The 19,920-nt window shown below is 38.6% G+C and overlaps 1 protein-coding gene across 1 annotated transcript in view; it reads right to left on the minus strand.

The window, feature by feature from the left end:
* LOC148593692 (mitogen-activated protein kinase kinase kinase 5) overlaps positions 1 to 18,881 on the minus strand; it is a gene marked incomplete at its 5' end in the record, with an annotated part of 32,989 nt that extends 14,108 nt beyond the window's left edge. The window contains 10 exons of the mRNA XM_088529871.1: positions 44 to 221; positions 696 to 853; positions 1,760 to 1,865; positions 2,600 to 2,736; positions 3,535 to 3,662; positions 6,689 to 6,822; positions 8,589 to 8,670; positions 9,716 to 9,811; positions 14,481 to 14,530; positions 18,765 to 18,881. Coding sequence (XP_088385997.1) covers positions 44 to 221; positions 696 to 853; positions 1,760 to 1,865; positions 2,600 to 2,736; positions 3,535 to 3,662; positions 6,689 to 6,822; positions 8,589 to 8,670; positions 9,716 to 9,811; positions 14,481 to 14,530; positions 18,765 to 18,881 — 1,186 coding nt within the window. The remainder of the gene's footprint in view (positions 1 to 43; positions 222 to 695; positions 854 to 1,759; positions 1,866 to 2,599; positions 2,737 to 3,534; positions 3,663 to 6,688; positions 6,823 to 8,588; positions 8,671 to 9,715; positions 9,812 to 14,480; positions 14,531 to 18,764) is intronic.
* Between the last annotated feature and the right edge of the window lie 1,039 nt (positions 18,882 to 19,920).

The raw sequence follows: 19,920 nt of genomic DNA on the forward strand, positions 1-19,920 counted from the left end.
TTATCCAGAGAAAAATTCCAAAGTGCACTCAGCAATGCTATACCTGAGAGTTTTGATGGAGACTTTCTTTTTCTACTTGAAACCTTCAAGAACTCATCTATAAGTAGCTCATGAGCAAAAGCTCGTTTATCAGGATCCGGTTCGAAGCAGCGCAGAATGAAGGCCTTGGCTTCTGCAGACATGGATTCGGGAATCTCTGGGTGTATTTTAAACATTCCCACCTGAGACAAACAAAGGAAAACACAATGGCCTGCATGGTTCTCTTCTCAATTATCAAACAGTATCAAAAAAAGCTTTACCATATTTGGACATTACCTTACAGTAACTACTTTATTAAAAATTAATTAATCCAAAGAACAAAATTATTCCAAAATGCATAATTATTCAACTACATAAAAGCCCAGTTCCAAGAGGAGCTCTCACAAAATGTAAAACTACTTTGCTCAGCTATTATTTTATGGTTTTTTTAAATACCCAGGCTGGTGAATAGCTGCTTCATTGCTCAATTACTCTCTTCAAAACTATACAATACTCCCACTCAGTTGAATCAGCTCATTCTTCTTAATATCCTCATTAACCAGGCATTTCCTTTATCTTATTTTCCTGCAATCTCTATTTCCAGCTTTTCCAAAACAGTCATAAGATTTCCTGTGTTTACAAATACTGGTTTGAGCAGCACAAGGAAGGCGTCTGACCTTGAACATCGCTGCCTGCGGTTCTCCTAGTTCGTAAAATGGGGGTTTCCCTGTAGCCATTTCAATAATTGTGCATCCCAAAGACCAGATGTCTGCAGCCTTCCCATAGCCACGGGGGCCTTTGTCTATGATTTCTGGTGCCATATACTGAAGGGTACCTGTTTAAAAAATACTCATTTTTTACTTTGACACATGAATAATACAAAAGAGACAAGAATGAAATCAGTGGGAAATGAGTAATATCAAGAGATTAAAAAAAAGCTCTTATTCACAATTTAAAAATATTCATAAATAGTTGACATAAAACTCAAAATACTATTCAAAATTATAAATCATAATATTGGTGCTAAATTTGGTTGATGCTAAAAGCATCTGGTATCATCTACTCATCTGGTCCTGTCCCTTACAAAGTCAATAACAACTATTAGAGGTTTCAATAAGCTTTAGATCAATTTTAACTTTCACTTATTGTATTCCAAGATCAAGATTAAAATAAGGAAAAATATCCTGAACTGCATCCAAAGAGGAAAAGGAAGTAAATGAATGAAGTCTGGATGACCAGGTGATCTGAACATTTCCTCTGATATATGGGAATCATCCTGATATAGCACTCTACATTTTGTTGAATTTGGAGCACAGGAATTTAAAATAGGATGGAACTAAAATAAGTCACTTCTCATCTTGCATTATTAGTTAATATGGTACCTCTGAGTGATTTCCAGTCCAAACCAAATTACTAAGAGGAGTGAGGATCAAGTTAAGAACAGACTCTGCAGGTGGCAATTCTGGAGTTGAAGCAAGAGACAAACTCAAATATGACAGAAGACAGACAGCACTCTTCTGCTGTGGAGGATCTTCCTTTCTCAAATGAAGCTCCCCAGACAGTATTCTCTTTGAACAGTGCACATAGATAATCTGTAGTTGAGGATCAGGTACACAGAAATAGCTTACAGCTGCAGCTGCACCCTAATACATTGACTCAAAGTCAAGGAAAGCTGAGCAATGGTGGCACGCAAGCCCACCCTCACAGCTCGAGGGAGGAAGAGGTTCCTCTGGGAACGTACCCGTGAAAGTTTCAGTACATGGGTTGATTCCTGCAAGTCTCTTAGAAGTTCCAAAGTCTGATATCTTTAACACTCCACTGTAAGTGTTGATCAGCACGTTATCACCCTGGAGAACAGAACATTCAGGCTGATTATTTTTCTCTGCTGACTATTCACTTAAGATTTCTTGCAACACATAGTTCTAGAATAGACTCTTTAATATGTAGCAATTGCTCCCCAAGGCTCTTGCTAGGGTGATGAAATAGGACTCCAGAGTGTTCCTGCCTTCTGTAATCCCATTATAAGAAACTTCATTTCAAAGAGAATTTCCCCATCTACAGGAAGTTCTCAAAGAATACCAAAATGATGAAAAAAAGAAAAAAGAAAAAGAAAAAAAAAGCAAACAATTTGGGTCTGAAGGAGTGGAATCTCACTGCAAAAGCACCTGCCTATATCCCTTCCACAGTCTCCTGATAGCTTTTAAGAAAGTTTGATCATGTAATTGAAAACAGCAAAAGAAAAAATATATCACCTTTAGCACATTTTAAATGGTAGTGCTAATATAAGTTATTTCTTCTAATAAAAGATATTTTGTTGATGCAGACCAAAATTAACACTGCGGAACAGCAGATAATGTATCTGACAATAACTCATAAAATTTTTTTAAATACAAAACAAATGCTTAGATAGTTACATAACTGTGTGCTAAATGTTTGCAAGTCACTCCAACAATAAAACTGTAGTCATGTGATCTATTAATCATATCAAAGTACAGAGAACTATTCTTCCTTTCTTTCCCAAGCAAAGCATAAGATCAGTATATTACTGCTTTTACTCATTATTTTCATGACAGCTTCTCACCTTTATGTCTCGATGCACTATCTGATTATCATGCAGGTATTTTAATCCTTCAAGAATCTGTTTGGTGTAAAAGCCAATTGTCTGCTCATTATTTTTTAATGGTCCCCATTTTGATCGTAGAAGAGCAGAAAGGCTGCCTATAATTTTGGAAAGGAGAAAAGTGAGAGCAAAGCCCAATTACATTATGCTTTCTTTTCCAAAGGGAAAAAAAGAAAAAGAAAAAAAAAAGATAACAACAAAAATGAACAGCAATCTCAAATCAAGGGTAGACTCTTCTTCTGCAGCCAAAGGCCTCTCATGGATAATGCTTATTTGCATCATCGTCTGCCCAAGTAATTAAAAAAGAGAGTTTAAGTATTTCCACTGGCCTCGGCTGCAGCTGAGGAGCATACGCTGGTGCAAACAGGACGATCCGAAGGCACCTAATGAATGTGCCCCTCTCTCTCCGATGGCTGGACATAAGCTGCCTAAGAGGAACACTGAGAAAGGCGAAGGATGAGCATGCACATGAGAGCCTGTGTACATACACCAAATGTCTGGAGAAGTTAGAAATGGAATTTTTATTATGCCTGGCTGCTACAAGTTCTTTTGTGAAACAGAAGGAACAGTCACCAATCACCCTCTCCATGGCTATGTACATTAGGAGGATTTGGCCTCTTGAGACTGCTTTGCAGGATGACCACAGATCATCTCTGGTCTGCAGGGAGAAGGAGCTTACTTGACACAGCAGTGATCAGAGCTATATCTGTATCCATCTTATCTGCCCCATGACCGGCAGAACTCAAGTACTTGACCTTTCCAGTTTTTCCCATTAATTTAAAGAAGAGATGGTAACAAAAAATATATTTGCATAACGTATATTTCTTTACATTGCTATAGGCTTTGTATTTTTAAAACATAAAAAGAAAACCAAAACCCATTAAACCACAACTTACCACCTGGCACCTGTTCCATGAATATTTTAATAAAGCCATTCTCACTAAGAGACCCTAAATACTGGACAATATTCTTATGTTTGAGATGCTTATGCAAAGCTATTTCTTCATGTAGAGGTTGGGAGTACCTGCAAATAAAGGAAACATTTTATGCAATGTTGAGTTTAAAAAGCAAAGTCTTGCGCCTGCCATAGTACTTGAGGTCTTAGGAAACACATGGCACCTCAAATACTGGAGCACTATGTACAGCAATATAATACTTGTATGTATTAGATATTTTTATGTATTAGATATTTTTAACAACAGCGGTCATGAACTCCATGTACTAAAAATTATATAAACATAGTTACCTAGAAATAAAACTATATCCAGCAAAACATATAATACTCTCTATATACACATACACCATATATATACACATATACTTCTCATATATATATTTTTATATATATATATATATATAAAATACATATATATAAGCATATATATAAATAAACAAATAGAGGTAGCAAAATAAAGCTTGTGGAAAAAGAACTCTCCAGCCCAAGTCGAAGAGAATAAACATTTGGGCAAATAGTTGGATCTACATTAAGGCCAAAGTAAATGAGAAAGTCAGCACAGAATAATAACCAGCTCAATAATTAAAACAAATTACTATCTAAGTTTCAATTAGTTTATATAGGGGGCTTATCCAAAAGCAAGAGTGGAGAGCTATCAGATCCTCTCATGGGGAGGTGTTGTAAAGAACTGACAACGATTTCATCAGGCGCAACTTGGCCAAAGGTGAAATATTTTTCAGTGACACGTTTCAGCAGTGTTTTTGCCAGGCAGATTTCTAAAGTCCAAACCCTTCCAGAGTGGAACAACACCAGGACTCTGTACCTTAGAAGCTGATGTGCTCCCTTCCAACCAGCAGTGAGTCACACACACCCCATCACATCAGTTGCCAGATTTAATATTTTATCTGGCAAAATTTAGACAATATGTTGAGTCTAATGGCCATTTTCACTAAAGCACTAAAATGTGCAGCTAGACGTCCAGGCTGCTGAAGTAGATGTTGGACACAGACCTCTTCGGTCAGTCCAGCTGCAAGAAGCAGAGTAGAGTGCTGAGTGCCAGAAGGACACACTGAGGAAATGCTGACTAGAACAGCTAACTTCACCTTGCGGCCTCTCGACACCAAAAGAAATAGTTTCATTGAGGTCTTCACCTTCATCAAGCTGATCTCTGCCCAGCCTTTGCACCAACACTGATGATGTTTTGGTTTTGTGAAGAACTGGCAGATTATTTTTGGTTTGGTTTGGTTTTGGTGGGGGTATAAAGAGGGCAGACGTAGCTGCGCTTTCTGCTGATTGAGCTCGAAGAAGCAGCTCTCCCTGGAGCCAGAAGAGCAGCTAGTGCCAGGAGTGCAAGCTAAGTGCTTGGCCAGAAGCTAGCAGGGAGAAGTGTGTGTGAGCTCCCCTCCTTTTGGACCAGGTAGTCATCGTTCACCTCAGCTACAGCCTCCAGCAACAAGTGACACCTGAACTTTTAAAAACATGTCCGAAAGAAAAAGTAGGGGCATCCGAATATCTCTTCAGAATATGACAAATAAAAGAAAGTTTCTATTTCATAAATAGTGTGCCCTTACAGCACACAAAACTTTGTAGAAGTTTTTACACAGTCTTCTCTCAACATGTAGGATCCTATACAATTATAATAACAATAGGATAGGTTGTGGAAAATAATGCTCTTTTTTCACAGTTGGTGGGTTTATCCCGCAGTCAGACATTCTGGATGAAAATGAGAACAGCAGCCATCATGACAGGCATGAATATCCTCTTGAAACTGCTGGTTTGAACACTAACACCTTCTTTAAGGCAACTGGGATATACAGATAGCTAAAAACGGTTTCCTTCCTGATATTAGCTGTATACTGAACACTGTGGAAACAAGGATCCAGTTACTTCTTCCTACAGAGAAAGTGTAGCATGCTAAAATATGGGGCATCCTGTTGGCGGAGAAGCTATCCAATAGATCAGATTACTAAACCAAAAAGCCAAAATAGGCAAAAGAAAACAAGACACTTGGAAATATAGATTCCATTCCCGACTTAAATAATTGGCAAAAAGTCACCTTTTGGCATGCCTGATATTCTGCCTACATTCGCTTAGCATTTGATTCCTCCTGCTACCAAGGGAAATTCTGCCTATATAAGAAGAGTTTCCTTTATAAAAATACTTATATAATCATTAAAAAAGAATAATTTATTTTTCTGTTATCAGCCATGCCAAAAGGTGACTACTTTGCTGGTTTTCTGAAAAAATCCGCCTGAATTAGAGACTTCCGTAATATTTTACAATGTGCCAGAGAGTCACTTTAAAGATTGAGACACACAAGTTAGCTGCTAAGAAACAACTCTTACACCACTTCACTACAAAAAAGAAAAGGTTATTGTAAAATTTAAGAGTGAGAATAACTTTACAACTAATACCTTGAATTTGATGCTCAGATTTGCTGCCACTTCTACTACAACATGTATTGAAACATTTTTATTCACGAAAAATTCACTACTATCCTCAAAATTTACAGTTACTAAGGACATTAACTGTTTGGTCTTTACATGGTAACCTTTATAAATGAGTAGATCAATAAGCTCATAAAATGACTCTTATAAATGGTGGAAGAAAAGACCATTCCACAGTTCCACATGTTTTAGTCTCTTGTTAAGAGACTACATAACAAATTGTGCATAAACAGAAAAGGAAAATGTCTCTATCAACAATTCAGGCTCAGAGTTTTAAATAGTTCTATAGACCAAGAATATGAATAGTTCTATAATAAAAACATGCACATGCATGTATAAGAATACAAGGCTTATCACAATGTATTCAGATGAGATTCTGTTTTTGGAAAGAAGATCAATTGTAAACCAAAATGCCAAAACTTGTAAACGTTTCAATGCTCAGTGGTGACCATTTGGATTGGTATTTTTCTGTCTAGAAACAAAACAAAGTTAGAACTAAAAACTGAGGAGACCATTTAATACCAAAGACAGGTAATTTATTGGCAGCTTTGCAGGTCAGTTACTCCCTAAGCGTCAAACTTGTTATACGTTACTTAACAATCTAAGTATGTAGCACACAGAATTTGTAATCAGCTGCACATACTTTACCTGCTATCTCTCTCTGGAATTTCTTTAATAGCAATTCTGACTTGATTGCTCAAATCTCGTCCCGCATATACAATGCCGTAAGTTCCTTTGCCCAGAATGACTCGCTCGCCATTTTCATCATATTCGTAATCATACTGCAAAATAAACCACAAAATGAGAGAAATGAAATGGATTTATTACATCTGACAGTATGCACACAAGTAAGACTTCTAGGAGACTAGCTGCTCTCTGCAGACCACGGAGCAGGAGAGAAAGGCTCTACAAAAGGACAGTCAGATACTGCACAGACACGGCTGTGTCCGCACTGACTGTGCAGGGAGCAGTGGCTTCCGAGTGGCTGCCATGTCAGACCAGGCACGACGCTCAGCCTGACCCGACCGCATCTTCCCAACGCGGCACAGCCTCCCAGACTTGAGGCAGGGCCCGACCAGCCGAGCGCGGCAGCAGAGGTCAGGCAGAGCTGCAGGTACTAGGGGCATCTTCTGCTGAATTCAAATTATCAAAGTTTAAGGCCCGTCCCGATGCGGCCACTGGGTTATATCATCTGCTCTCCCATTTGACACAGACAACGGATTTCACTCACTCCACTGTTGAGCTCAGCAGCTCATGCTTGAATAAAGCTTTTTTTTTTTTCTCTCCCTTTTCCTCCAAATAAAGACTGATATCTTTTTAATACAAGATATAGAGAATCCACTGCTTCCTTTACTAGCGTGTTTCCATAGTTAGTTACTCACGTGGTAAATCACGCCTATTATTTCTAATTCTAATTTCTTGGGCTTCACTTTCACATCATTGCTTTTCTTCACTAGATTAAAAAGCCCATTAGCACCTAGCAATTTTCCCTGTAAAGATACTTATCTGCTGTAATCAAGTCATCCACTGCTTGTCTTTTCTTTTTTTTCCTAAAATACACAAATTAGGCACCCTCAAGTTCTCATTACAGAGCATTTTTCCTATTCCATGAGTCACACTAGTGGCTTCTGTTTGCCCCATTTCCAAACTTAGATATATTATAAGATTTCAGCAACAAAGTAAGATGCAGCACTGGATTCAGTATTTAATACTGACACTGCCAATCAGTTCTGGCAGTCACCAGAGCTTTAGGACACCAGATTTTCATGAGATGGGACATGGGCTCTAGTATTTTATCCCGTTCCCTGCCACCTGAAAGCAAGCCTAAACAGATCGAGTCCTGCACTGCAGCCCCTGGCGTTGTGCTCACCGCGTGAACGTCCAGCCGGGCAAACGAAGGTGAGAAGCCAGCTGTACAAGCATGCCCAGGCAAACTATCACTCAGCTAACGTGGGAAACAGCAGCAGAAGCAGGGCAGCCTGGGCTTCGGGGCGACTTCACGGGCTAAAAATACAAACCTCAGAAGCACCAACACCCCTCGTACGCTTTGTGCTAGCTGCACATTGCTGTGCTTGCCCACAGAGCAGAACTAGCAGAGACAAGCCTGCCCACACCACAGTTACAGTCTCGTGTGCTGTGCAGCCAACCTGCCAGTGGAGCAGGGGTACGGGATTCCAGCGATACACGGGACGGGCAGCAAGCAGTCTTTAAAATTCAAACAGACCCTAACACCACCCGGCTCCAGTGACTGTCAAGAGACTGTAACAAGTGCCATTCTGTAGCAAGAAAGACAGTGCAGAATTCCAAAGTTTCTTAACTTGGTATGCTAACTGAAATAGGAGACATTTAGCTATGCTGGTTATAAATACTATATGAGGACAATTGCTAAAAATGATTAATTTATAAACAGGAGACAATTTAAAAAATAGCTTTAGTCTAATTTCTTCCAGTGAAGAGATCAGTAATTTCATCCCCCAAGTGAAAATCTATATTAAAATCTATATTAAGAGCCCCTAATTCTTATTATGGTGAAAAAAATAAACAATACCTCTAGAGAGTCTCCATCACATTCCCCATCATCTGTATTCTTCCCTATTTCTTCAGTTATACTGTTCACCATGTCAAAAAACCTGTTCAAGCAAACAAATACGCACTTGAGTCTTAATATGAGGGCATCAAGAATAATTCTCTAAATAAATGAAAAGAACAAAAGTGTTTTACTTACAAAACAAAAGCAAAACAAAGCAATAAGCACGAACTCAGTGCAACAGCAACTTGTTTGTGGGCAACATAATAATACTTTCTTTTTACATGGAGTCTTAACAGCCAAAATTTGCATTTTCTTATATATTTTTATAACATATAAAAAGTGGGTGTTAAATGTCCATGATGAATGAAATTCACAATGGAATTCACACTTCAAAAAGCTATATACCATGTGAAATTATCATCCCATACCAATGACCAATAGAAGGACTGAAACATGAAAAGTTCCTAGTCTTGGATGTATTTGGAGACTGTGAGGTGCAAGAAAACTACTTTCAGTTTTTATTTGAGTGGAAAGGTACTACAGAAGGAACTGATATGAACCAGGAGAGATAAGAGAACTAGGGATTGAGTGGGGCAGGTACAACAGACATTAATATGGAGATATGGAGTACTGAAGTTTTTTTTTGTAAAGCTGCTGCCTTTTTAGCAGGAAAGCACATGAAATGTCCTCAGGGAATGCCTTCTGGATCAATTCAAGACTACAGCCCTCAATTCTAGGGAGTACAACTGTGGCTTACAGCAACTGAGATACTGCCCTAACTGTGCTACAACCCTTGCTATTTTTTTCCTGGTACAATTTTACCTATGTAAACATGACCACAGTTACGTAAGGAAATTAAGTACACTCCTCTCTAATCAGAGATAAAACATCAGCTTATTGTTACCCAAAATAATAAAGTTAAATTTGTAGGTATATTTGTTTTTAATATTTGCCTGTATCTGGGCTTTGACCCTTTGGATTTCATTAACCTCTAGGTCAGTACTGGGCTATCAGGTAGAAGATGAGAATTGAGAATGCTGAGACCACCTCTTCCCGTGGTTTGGAAACAGTCAGTCCCTGTTGTGCATGCAGACACAACCTACCCCATCGCAGGCGATCTATAAGAAATCATAACTGGCACACACCTCCTGCAGTGAAGCTCTGTGCAGAAATAGATTTGAAAGTCATCCGAGTTGTGTAGCACATAGAGGAAACAGCACCGCTCCTCAAACTTGGAAATGCTGAAAGAACAGGCAAGCAGAACGTGTTATTGGGAAGATGTGTTTGGAACTCTACTAGTTATGTCAAACCACACAAATCAACCCATTTACTGTGAAAAACTGTCAACTTAAATCTAGGAAGCCATGATGCATTACTTCATCGCAAATTTATATTATTTTATCCTCCAAAGTTCAGATTCTACTTGCCTCTAGCTAGCACGTTGCCAAAAAGACAGTCTTGCTTACAGTAAGGTCCTTAAATTCCACTCAGTATTGTCATTACCAGGCTCCTCAAAGAAAATACCAATTCCCTATCTGAATGAGCTTTCTGCAAGTTTGTCACACATTATATATTATAAGAGAAAAGGATGCAACTAGAGTTACTGTGAGGGAATAATAAAATATTTGAGGAAACGACAAATTAAGTCTACAATATTCTTAAAATGCTGGATGAAATCTATGATCCTAATGAAATCAACTGACTTAAGCTGGATCAAGATCATGTTTTTAATCCACTGAGAAAACAGTATTATTCTATGTTGTGCCAAAGGCTTCCTGAGCAGACAGAGTTGATTAAAGCTGCAGTATTTGTTTAGATTTCAGCAAAAAATTGTAATTTTCATCCTTGAGTTAGTTCTAGAGTTATCTAATCATTGTCTCTTTTTATGACTTTTGAACTGTAGTTTCCTTGTGGCAACATTTGATAAGCAAATGGCTTTTTGGGTAAATTGGGGGATAATAAAAACATTTTAAATAGGTACTTCATAAAGCTAGTTAGAAAAAGAATTAGTTTCATTAACAATAAAAACATATATCTTTGGGTTTTGTGACTCATTTATTTGTATGTTAGGAAAAAGACATACGTGTTAAGTGAGGTACATATCTGGGAAGACAGTCACTGACTCCAGTTTATAAATTAACTTGTAATCCACTAGGGTTTACAAACGCATAGGTGAACTCACCAGAGTCCTACTGATATTAACAGAATTACTCATTCTTCTAAAGTTTCATGTGATTAAAATATTTTATTAACCTGACAGGCACAGAAACCAGTCACTGAGACAGGAGTGAATAAAAGGGTAAGAATGTGGGGTATACACAGAGGTCAGGCAAATCCATAAATATTTACAGCCTTTAAGGGAGTGTTTGCATTTGCTTATATGTTGTTTTCCTCCCTGAAAAAAGTAATAATAAAAAAAAGAGACTAAAAAAACCCTCAAACTTATAAAAAGAAGCTGGGTAATTTGCTCAGGAAATGCCTCATTTTGAGAGTTACCAAACATATGTACTACCCACTGGCTTCTATGACGGCAGAAGTGGAGATGAATCTGCAAGACTGAGAAGTCAAGCAGGGAAGGACAATGTTGTGTGGCCGCCTGCCCAGCTCCTGGGGGCAGCCAGAACTCCTGCTTGTCAGCGACAAATACAGCAAGTATGTTTACCAATAATTCTTAATGGAGAAGCAGAGAAAGCAGAGAAGCATTGGCATCAACCACAGAGAAGTAATTTCACGAAATTTCTGTTTATTTTCTAAAAGCAGAGACACCTTTTGTGGTTATGGTGAGCATTAAGTAGCGTGACAAGGGTCCAAGCTCCCTGAACGCCAGAGGAGACGAGAGGAGAAGCTGAGATAGCACACGAGCACCCTTGCTGTCAATCCTTCAACCATGGCGAAACTGAACACTGAACTAAATCCAACCTTATTGCTATGTTGCAAACACTACATTTATCAGTATGATCTGTGAGGCACTTTCCCATGGAAACAACACAAGTAGCAATTATTTCATAATCCAAGGCTCCTTCTGGATACCAGGAGTATTCCACTTGCAGTCTAGCAGCTTTGGTTTGCCATGTTCTTTTTTTAATTGGCAAAATGAAGACTGTATCCTCCTGCTCGTAAGATGTCAGCTCTGCAGAACATCAGGGTGTTTTTCTTTTTTTTTTTTTTTTTTTTTTTTTTTTTGAAATAACAGAGAAAGACATGAAGCACCTTGGGTAGCAGCTATTTTCGAAAAGCTTTGATGAAGATTTTAAGACTCACAGTACATTTTGACTTAATTCAATAATACATTTGTGTTTGAGAGGGTGAGAGGACATATGACAAAAGCAGAGTTATTTATGTTTCAGCACACACCGCTAACCAATGAGTTTGCCAAATCAAACTTGGTTATCATGACTTCCTGCACATACAGTGTGATTCAGCACTGTGTGCAGAGCTGCTTATTATTTTTCAGGTCCCTTTGCAATTCTCCAGAGCTGAACTCTATTACTCATGAAATAAAGTGCTGATTACACTGGCTCATGAGTAGCACACGGAACAAGTGTCCCCTCAATCATTTCCTTGAAGTATTTAACAAAACCATTAGTCATTCCAATGCTAGATGTCGCCTCAGCCCTGTTGCCGAGAGACACCCTGTCTAAGCCAGTAAAGATTTATGGAGACTTTTGTTGAAAAAGTCTCCAAACCATGAGGAAAACCTGCCTTCTATGTTAAGCCTGTTCCTCTACAGTTGCCTCTTACTAGTCTAGAAAGAGTGAGAAGCGTCATTAAGCTTGAAACTCCGCCTTCTTAGACAGCTTTAAGTCTAGGACTTCAAAAGGGCCAAAAGTAGCCTGGATACAACAGCAGATTAGGAGCAGGCCTGGTTGTAAAGGATGTCCCGCTCCAAAGACTATCTAGTTTCAACAGAGCTAGTTTAAATCTGAAGATATTGGAAAGGGAATGATCAGAAACTCACATACGTTACAAAAACAGCCTTATTCTGTTTTGTAATAGCATAGGATAAAGACTTTTTTCCCCCTGCAGCGCCTCATGGAAGCAGCCACTGAGCTTTTTAAGAATTCAGTGACTCTTGGCTCTACTCAGTCTTACTACAGTTTTCCAGGTCTTCTTGGACATTTGTCTAGATGATCATAGACTGGAATTTTAATTGGCAAATTAAATGACAATTGAACATTTAAATAACAAATGCGGCAGGGTACATAAAAACACTACTGTAAAAACACTACTGGCCACATAATGGCTTAACAGTGCCAAAAAAAAAAAAAGAAGAAGAAGAAGAAGAAGAAACACAGAAAACACAAAGCTAGGCAAAAAAGTATATATAGTGTGTCTATGAGTATTTGGAAAAAAATATATATCTATATACATATATACGCATAAAAACATACTGTAACCAAAATCAAACCAGACCGAATTAAGTGCATCATTGCAAATTTTGCTTAAAATAAGTTGAATCCCACAGGAATGAATCTCACAGGAATGAATGTTAAGTTACTTTTTGGAAGGAGAAAGAATTATCCATCTGTGCAAAAAATGTACTGCAGACATAGCAACAGCTTTGTGTGTATGGAACAGTTATTATTAGAACACAGCAACGACTGTTTAAAAAAGCTAAGAAAATACACTAAATGCAAACACTGAAGTGGAAAGTCACAGGATGCCAAAGTGTTGATAAATCCTAGAAAAGCAAGTGAGACTGTGACAAAGAATTGATCTGAATAGTTCACAGCAGGTGTGCAAGACTACTTTCTTAGCATCAGTAGGTGCAAACAGTGCACATATTATGTTCAATGTGGGCATGTTAGCAGACTGATTGGCTCCACTTCTGCTGTTCTCTACTAACAATATGGTGCAAAATCCAGATTTAAAACAAACAGACAGACAAAAGAAAAGCAAACCCAACAACTTCCAGTGAAGGTTTTGTCATAGCAGATAGAAAACTTTCTGCTGAAACCAAGCCAAAAGATGGCTACGCTTCCTCTGTTGTCAGCATCTGACCAAAGACGGACGCCTTGGACACGTAACATCATGTCCTTCTAATCCAGCCAAAGTGTTCTTGCAGGTGGCTTCTCTGAACCTACTGCTCTAACTCACGTAAACTGGCTTCACAGGAGCCTTTGGGAGATTGTTTATTTTTCTTTTTCCTATTGACTTCCTCTGTAGTCCCTCAAACAATCCTTAAGTTTTCACTCTGCAGCCAATCCACCACTTGGCCACATCAGTCATCACCGGATGGATGGACAATCTGCCTTCCCCATGGGCCCCCTCTGAAACTCTGCTCTGCTGCCATACCTGTACAAAAACCACAATTAAAAACAACAACAACAACAAAAACACAAAGAACACCCAGCCCAAACTCAAAAAGTGCTAAGCAGCTATAACACTGCAGGAGACGAAGAACACCACCATCTCGCCAGCTCTTCATGTTCTTCCTGTCTGCCCCCACTTGTCATTTCTGGGCTTTTATCCTCTGAACATTAGGCATTCAGGACAAGAACTGCCTTTTTTTTGTCATTTATGAATTCTCCAATATGTCAGAATCTCAAACCTGTGACTGCAGCTCCTGAGCACAACATAAAACTGAAGTAAGACGGCATAAAATGTAAGCAGTTATTTTAAATTCAGCGTTACTTAGCATCAAGTCAGTGACTACTACCATCAAGAAAAACAACAGTGCTTTAACTTAACATGCTATTTGCTATTTTTTACGTAGCAAGCTCTGCAACTCATCATTTCTGAATCCAGCCTATGACTTCTCAGGCTTCCCTTGCATCAGGGAATCTGTGAAAGTACCTGCAATACCCTGATTCACTTTTGTGCCTTTTATTCCAACAAGGTCCACAGCATTAGCTCAGATAATACTCATTCAATTACTATTTCCATTCAAAACACGAAAGAGAAACTCACCTTACTCCCCTGATGGAAGCAGCACTGAAGTTCCACTCATGAATACCTTTCTGCAACACAGAAGAAAACAAACATTCCTTTTTTAAAGTAAAGAGTCAGCAGGCACATCTTTTAGTCTAGAAATCAAGGGAAACACTCAGTTGTAACAGTGTATTACCCTGTAACAGTTATTCTCCATTTTTTTCAGTCATAGCCAATGTGACATGTTCTAGGTAGAAATGTTGGTTTTCTCATTTCTTCACTGTTTACATTGCAAACACAGTGCTCCCCCCACTTTTTTTTTTTAAGAAAGTGCGAAAGCATCAGACCAGAAGGGCTGCCCATACAGACTGACTGTCCTGGGTGCTGAACTCAAGGTCATGTACCACCCTCTGGAAACAGGGAGAAAAAAAAATGATTTGTGGTAATAAGAGAGCCAGCTCTGCATGCTTTGGCTCCTTATGATGTGGGAAAAACAGGCTGGGAGAAATAGAACTCAGGAGTTTTGATGCTGCGAGGCAAGTTCCTAAAAAGCAGGCAGAATTACTTGGGGAAGGAGCAAATCAAAAGGCAGACTGTCCAGGAAAAGAGACACTATCCCTAAGAATATAGAAAAGAGCAGCAAGGCTCCACTAAAGCCCCCAGAGCTGTTAGAATGGGCAACTAGCCCGGAAGAAAGAAATCATCTTGCAGAAGCAACAAGGGCCAAGCCTCATTTATTTTCAGAAATCTGTCACAGAGCTGAATTGAGTTCCCAACACACAGTCATATAAGTTTAAGTTCTAATAAAACTTCAGGAATCAGAAGCCTTTTGTATCTTCCGATGAAAACACTCTTTCAGAGAAGTTTGAACTACACCACCCCAAAGCTGTGGTAGCCTTTCTAGCATAAGGCCACGGTGTCAGCCACAGACATAGCCAACTGTGTCCCAAAAGAGGACACCAAGCTGGGCAGCTTATAACACATTTCATGAATAGTGAGATCTGGAGAAGTTATAACAGATACACTGCCAAAATAGTTGCAGTATGTGCAACAAATCAGAGAGAAAATTATTTTCTCAGATACAACATTTTTCTGTAAGGCTGACTGGATCAGTTTCTCCTCCATAGCTCTTTCCTTGCTGTTCAAATTGTACTAAAGATTGTGAGGCTAATACAAAATTTCTTATACAATGTGCCACACTTATATGCAGTTTTATTTCTTGAAGCCCAAGCTTCGCAAGACTGTAACTGTAATACACAATTATTAAGTGACTTCTCCAATGTAAAACAGGGGGCTGGAAATTCCAATGGGGGAAGCAGAGGTGGAAGGAAAGAAGCCAGAGGTGAATAAAAGGTGGGACTCCATCTTGAAATAGAAGTACTATATTGAGTGTTTGCAAAGCTACCATTTGAGTTGCTTGGTTGTCTTGCATAAATATCACCAGCTCAGCCCCTCTGCTGATAAGGAGAGCAGATTTGCAGGGTCTGCCCCTCCCTCCACATATGAACTCTGCCACTTTCCAGTTTTCCATCATTGGAAACTTTCTTCAGTGCTTTTCTACTGGTGCCTGTCCAATTCCAACTATCGGGAATAATCTAGAATTTAAATCTAAAACAAGCACCGTGACAGGCAGAACTGTGCAAGCAGCACAACAAGAAGCACAAGCACTGTGGGTTTTTACCCGTCATTTACATACAGCTAAGGTCTCCTGCATTCATACATCTTTCATTTCCCACATCATGTTCTCAGGCAACAAAATAACACAAAAACTGTGTCCCTCATGATCTTGCCAAGTTTCAAATACATTGGAGTAAACATATCAGGCATGCTATCCAAATTCAGCATCTGTTCTTTGCTTAGGCAAAAAAAACACCAACCACTCAAAACAAAACTCAAAATGGATTCAGAAGCCAAAACGAAACAGAGACAGGCTGTTCTATTTCAAACTCGCAAACAGCACTGCTGCATTCCTCTAAACCTGTGAGGGAAAAAAACTGCTAGAACCAGGGAACTGGAAGGCAACATAATACGCATGCTAAAAAATATAATGCTGTCTGACTTGTATATACATCTGTCCATGTAAAACTTCACACTGTGAAAGGCATAAACATTCAGATATGTTGCTAAAGAGTCATAGAAAAGGAAAAGGACATGTCATTTTTCTTGGCATTGACTGTCTATCCCCTACTCATTAGAAATTTACCTCTTTCTGACTCCACTGAGCTCCATTTTGCATTTGAAGCAGAAATTCATTTTGCGCACGAAAAAACAAACAAAAACCATACTCGTTGGAACTAATATTTTTCATTCTTAGAGCACTGACTGAATTTTGCAAAATAATGATAGGCAAATACATTAATTTATGAGCCAAAATGAACTGGAATGTGACCCATGAGCTGCTAAAGCTCTGACAGACCTGGGTGGGTAGATTAAAGCTAGGGGGTTGAAGCAGCTTCTAAACCCACCTGCCTGTCTTGTCCTTGAGCAAGGACAGCTGCCCTGTGCCTGTTGTGGCAGTTTTCAGCCTTGCATATTAAGAAGAAACAAAGTAAGAGTATTTCTCACTTGGGCTGAAATACATCTAGTTCCTTCAGAAAAAAAATCTCTTATCGAAGACAGATATTGCTTTGGTTCTATCTAGCCAAAAAGCCAGTTCTCTTTCAGTCTCATTCCTCACTTCTGGTGGATTCTAAGGCTCACAAAATTGCAAGAGCAGATTAAAACTGTGTAAACTGAAGCTGTAACTACAGTATTGCCCATTGCATTCCTTTGATGGATGTCACGGCTTGCAGGGCAGGAATGCCAGAAGTGAGTATTGATCAGATCCCAAGATACTGCATAAACTCACCACGTGAGGGGTTCTGGCTAGAGCAAAAGTACTCGCAAGTCCATCAAAAACGACCTTATATAACATGATTGATGAATAACCAGGGTAGCAAAAGTAGGAAACACTAATCTGCAGAAAATTTGGAGAATAAGGAAGTAGGAAAAAGGAAATAAAATGGGAATACCAAACTGGAGTACAGAATTGCAAAATGAGAAAACACTACAAAGCAAAGGCCAAACTGTGGATAGCTGAAGTCACCACACGCAGCAGACAAGTACAAACTAATACACCTAGATCCTTCTCCCAAGCACATGATGACTGTGAGCCATCAAATAGGATAGTCATGAAGGCAGCCAATGCTGGAAGTATCAAGAGATCCCCAGAAGCTGAAGACACACTCATGCACCACAAAAGACTTAAATGTGGTCTACAGTTTGGGTGCTCAAGAAAGGCTAGCTCAAACTGAAATAAAAACAGAGGCCATGGCAGGTTCACCCTCATGTCCCTCATGGGAAGGACACAAAGTCTGCCTACTTGTTTAGCCTAAAGAAAAAAACAAAATAAAAAGAGTAAACATTAAGAGACATTACAATTCTCCTATAATAAACTCCAGAGAGGAACTTTTTAACATGAGCACATTGGTACAAGGACCAACGTGAGTATGCAATGGCTGTGGACATATTCTGCCTGAAAGACTTCCTGTTCCAGCCTTCATCTTCCCCAGCAGCTCCTCCAGCTGGGCAGCCACGCTCTGTATCCACTTTCCAACACGCTTCTCCGTGACACCTAACAAGCACTTAGAGGAAGTTTGACTATGTTATGTGAAATATTACACAGCGAGTGTGTCTGCTCAGAGGGAAAGTCCCTCCCCTGGCTTCATGCTCCATAGTCCCAACAATACAGTCCTAGGACCTTCTTACATGTATGCCACTTAGCAGAATGGAATAGACCATTTGGAAACACATTACTATATCTTAGAAGCAAAGTAAATAGATAAATAAGCAAACCACAAAACACTATTGAATATTCAATTGCTATTTCAATACAATAATTCCTATTTATGCATTAAATAAGCCTTTACCATAGATAACAAGCAATACTGAGGGTGCAAAAAGAAGAAAGTTCTATTTGTTCATGCTGCATCCTTTGTGATTTTCAGTATATTGTATATTCCTTATGAAATCCTAAGCTACAGATTTGTTGTATACTGCACATTAGTTTAAAACAATCTGAGATTCTGTGCGATTTTTTAATGATGAAAAGGAAAGGTCCATTAAACAGCAGCAAAAATAAGGATGAAGAATGCTATATTAAAAATAAATGCACAGCAAGATATGTGCAAGACATCTTTATGCATTTCACTAAAGCACTCTCCTTTGCAGAATCCATCATTAGGTATGACTGTGCACACTATATACTATATACCTCATGTGATATGCACATTTGCTTGTTTTTGTAATATAAGTCACAACTGCAGATACTGTGATGGCATATACCTTGTCATCAGGCAGCACGTGCCAGATAGATACAGTCTTCTCCTCAGCTTCACTGTTGATGGAGAGATATGAAGGCTGATAAATTTTTGTTGGTTCTAATATTAAAACCTTGTAAAAGAAAATCAGTTTTAAGAGTTAGTGCAAGACACACAAAATTTATAAGCATTAAAATCAGTTAGAACTATTTCTACAGTCATATCAAGGACCACCAGGGAAACACAAAGAACAATAAAACGTCAGGTACTGAGCTAGGTAAGAGTGGCTCATGCTAACATAAGACACAAAATCCCAAATTTATTTATTTTTTTAATTCAAGGCTATCATGTATCACTCAGTAACACATACATTACTTTTCCCAAATGTTTTTCTGACTACTACCAGAAATCTTTGAAATCTTTTGGTTGCAAGTCATTCAGTTGCAAAGTGTCATTTGGGAATGCATGTCTCCCATGCAGAGTCGGGCAGTGTCTTTATTATCTCACTGTAGAAGCATATTTGGGGAGCTCAAAAAAAAATCACATAATTCTAGAGCTACAATTAACTGCTTTTGAGTTAATGGAGAGTTCTAGCACTACGGTGAGCTGGAGAAGCTAGATTAAATGATTTTCTCAAAAGCAACAGACACCACTGCAAGAATCTCAGGCTGACAACTAATAATTATAGAAAATTTCTTGAAATAAATTTAAACAAAATCTGGAAGAGTCATGTAAAAGAGAGAAACATGCAATGGAGAAACATTTTAACTAATATAGCCACTTCCAAATAAATGAAACCAAATCTATTACTTTAATAATGTTCTGACAGAACTACTTGCAGATCCACTTCCTAAAAGAAAAAGATCAACTGAAGAAATGTAGTTTCTCATTAAAGCTTTTTCTTTTTTCATTAAGGATTTTCAGTGCTTAAAATCTGATGTTTAAAACTCTAAATGTATATTGGCTGTGTAGAAAGCATTCTTAATTGAAGAATGTGAAACATTGATATTAATTCAGGAAAAAGTCACTCCATCTTCCACTGTATCATTTATAGAAAGATTTCTGAGTTTGAATCTGAAAGATTCTGATTTTAAAGTTGGTAAGCAGCCTGATTATCTCCTTCCTTTCTTCTTCACTTCCTTTTCCCAATAAAAGCCCAATCAAACACCGTCTCCAAAATA

The sequence above is a fragment of the Tinamus guttatus genome, unplaced genomic scaffold (assembly GCF_059628265.1).
Source record: "Tinamus guttatus ecotype Peru unplaced genomic scaffold, ASM5962826v1 Tinamus_guttatus_pri_ptg000351l, whole genome shotgun sequence".
Taxonomy (NCBI): domain Eukaryota; kingdom Metazoa; phylum Chordata; class Aves; order Tinamiformes; family Tinamidae; genus Tinamus; species Tinamus guttatus.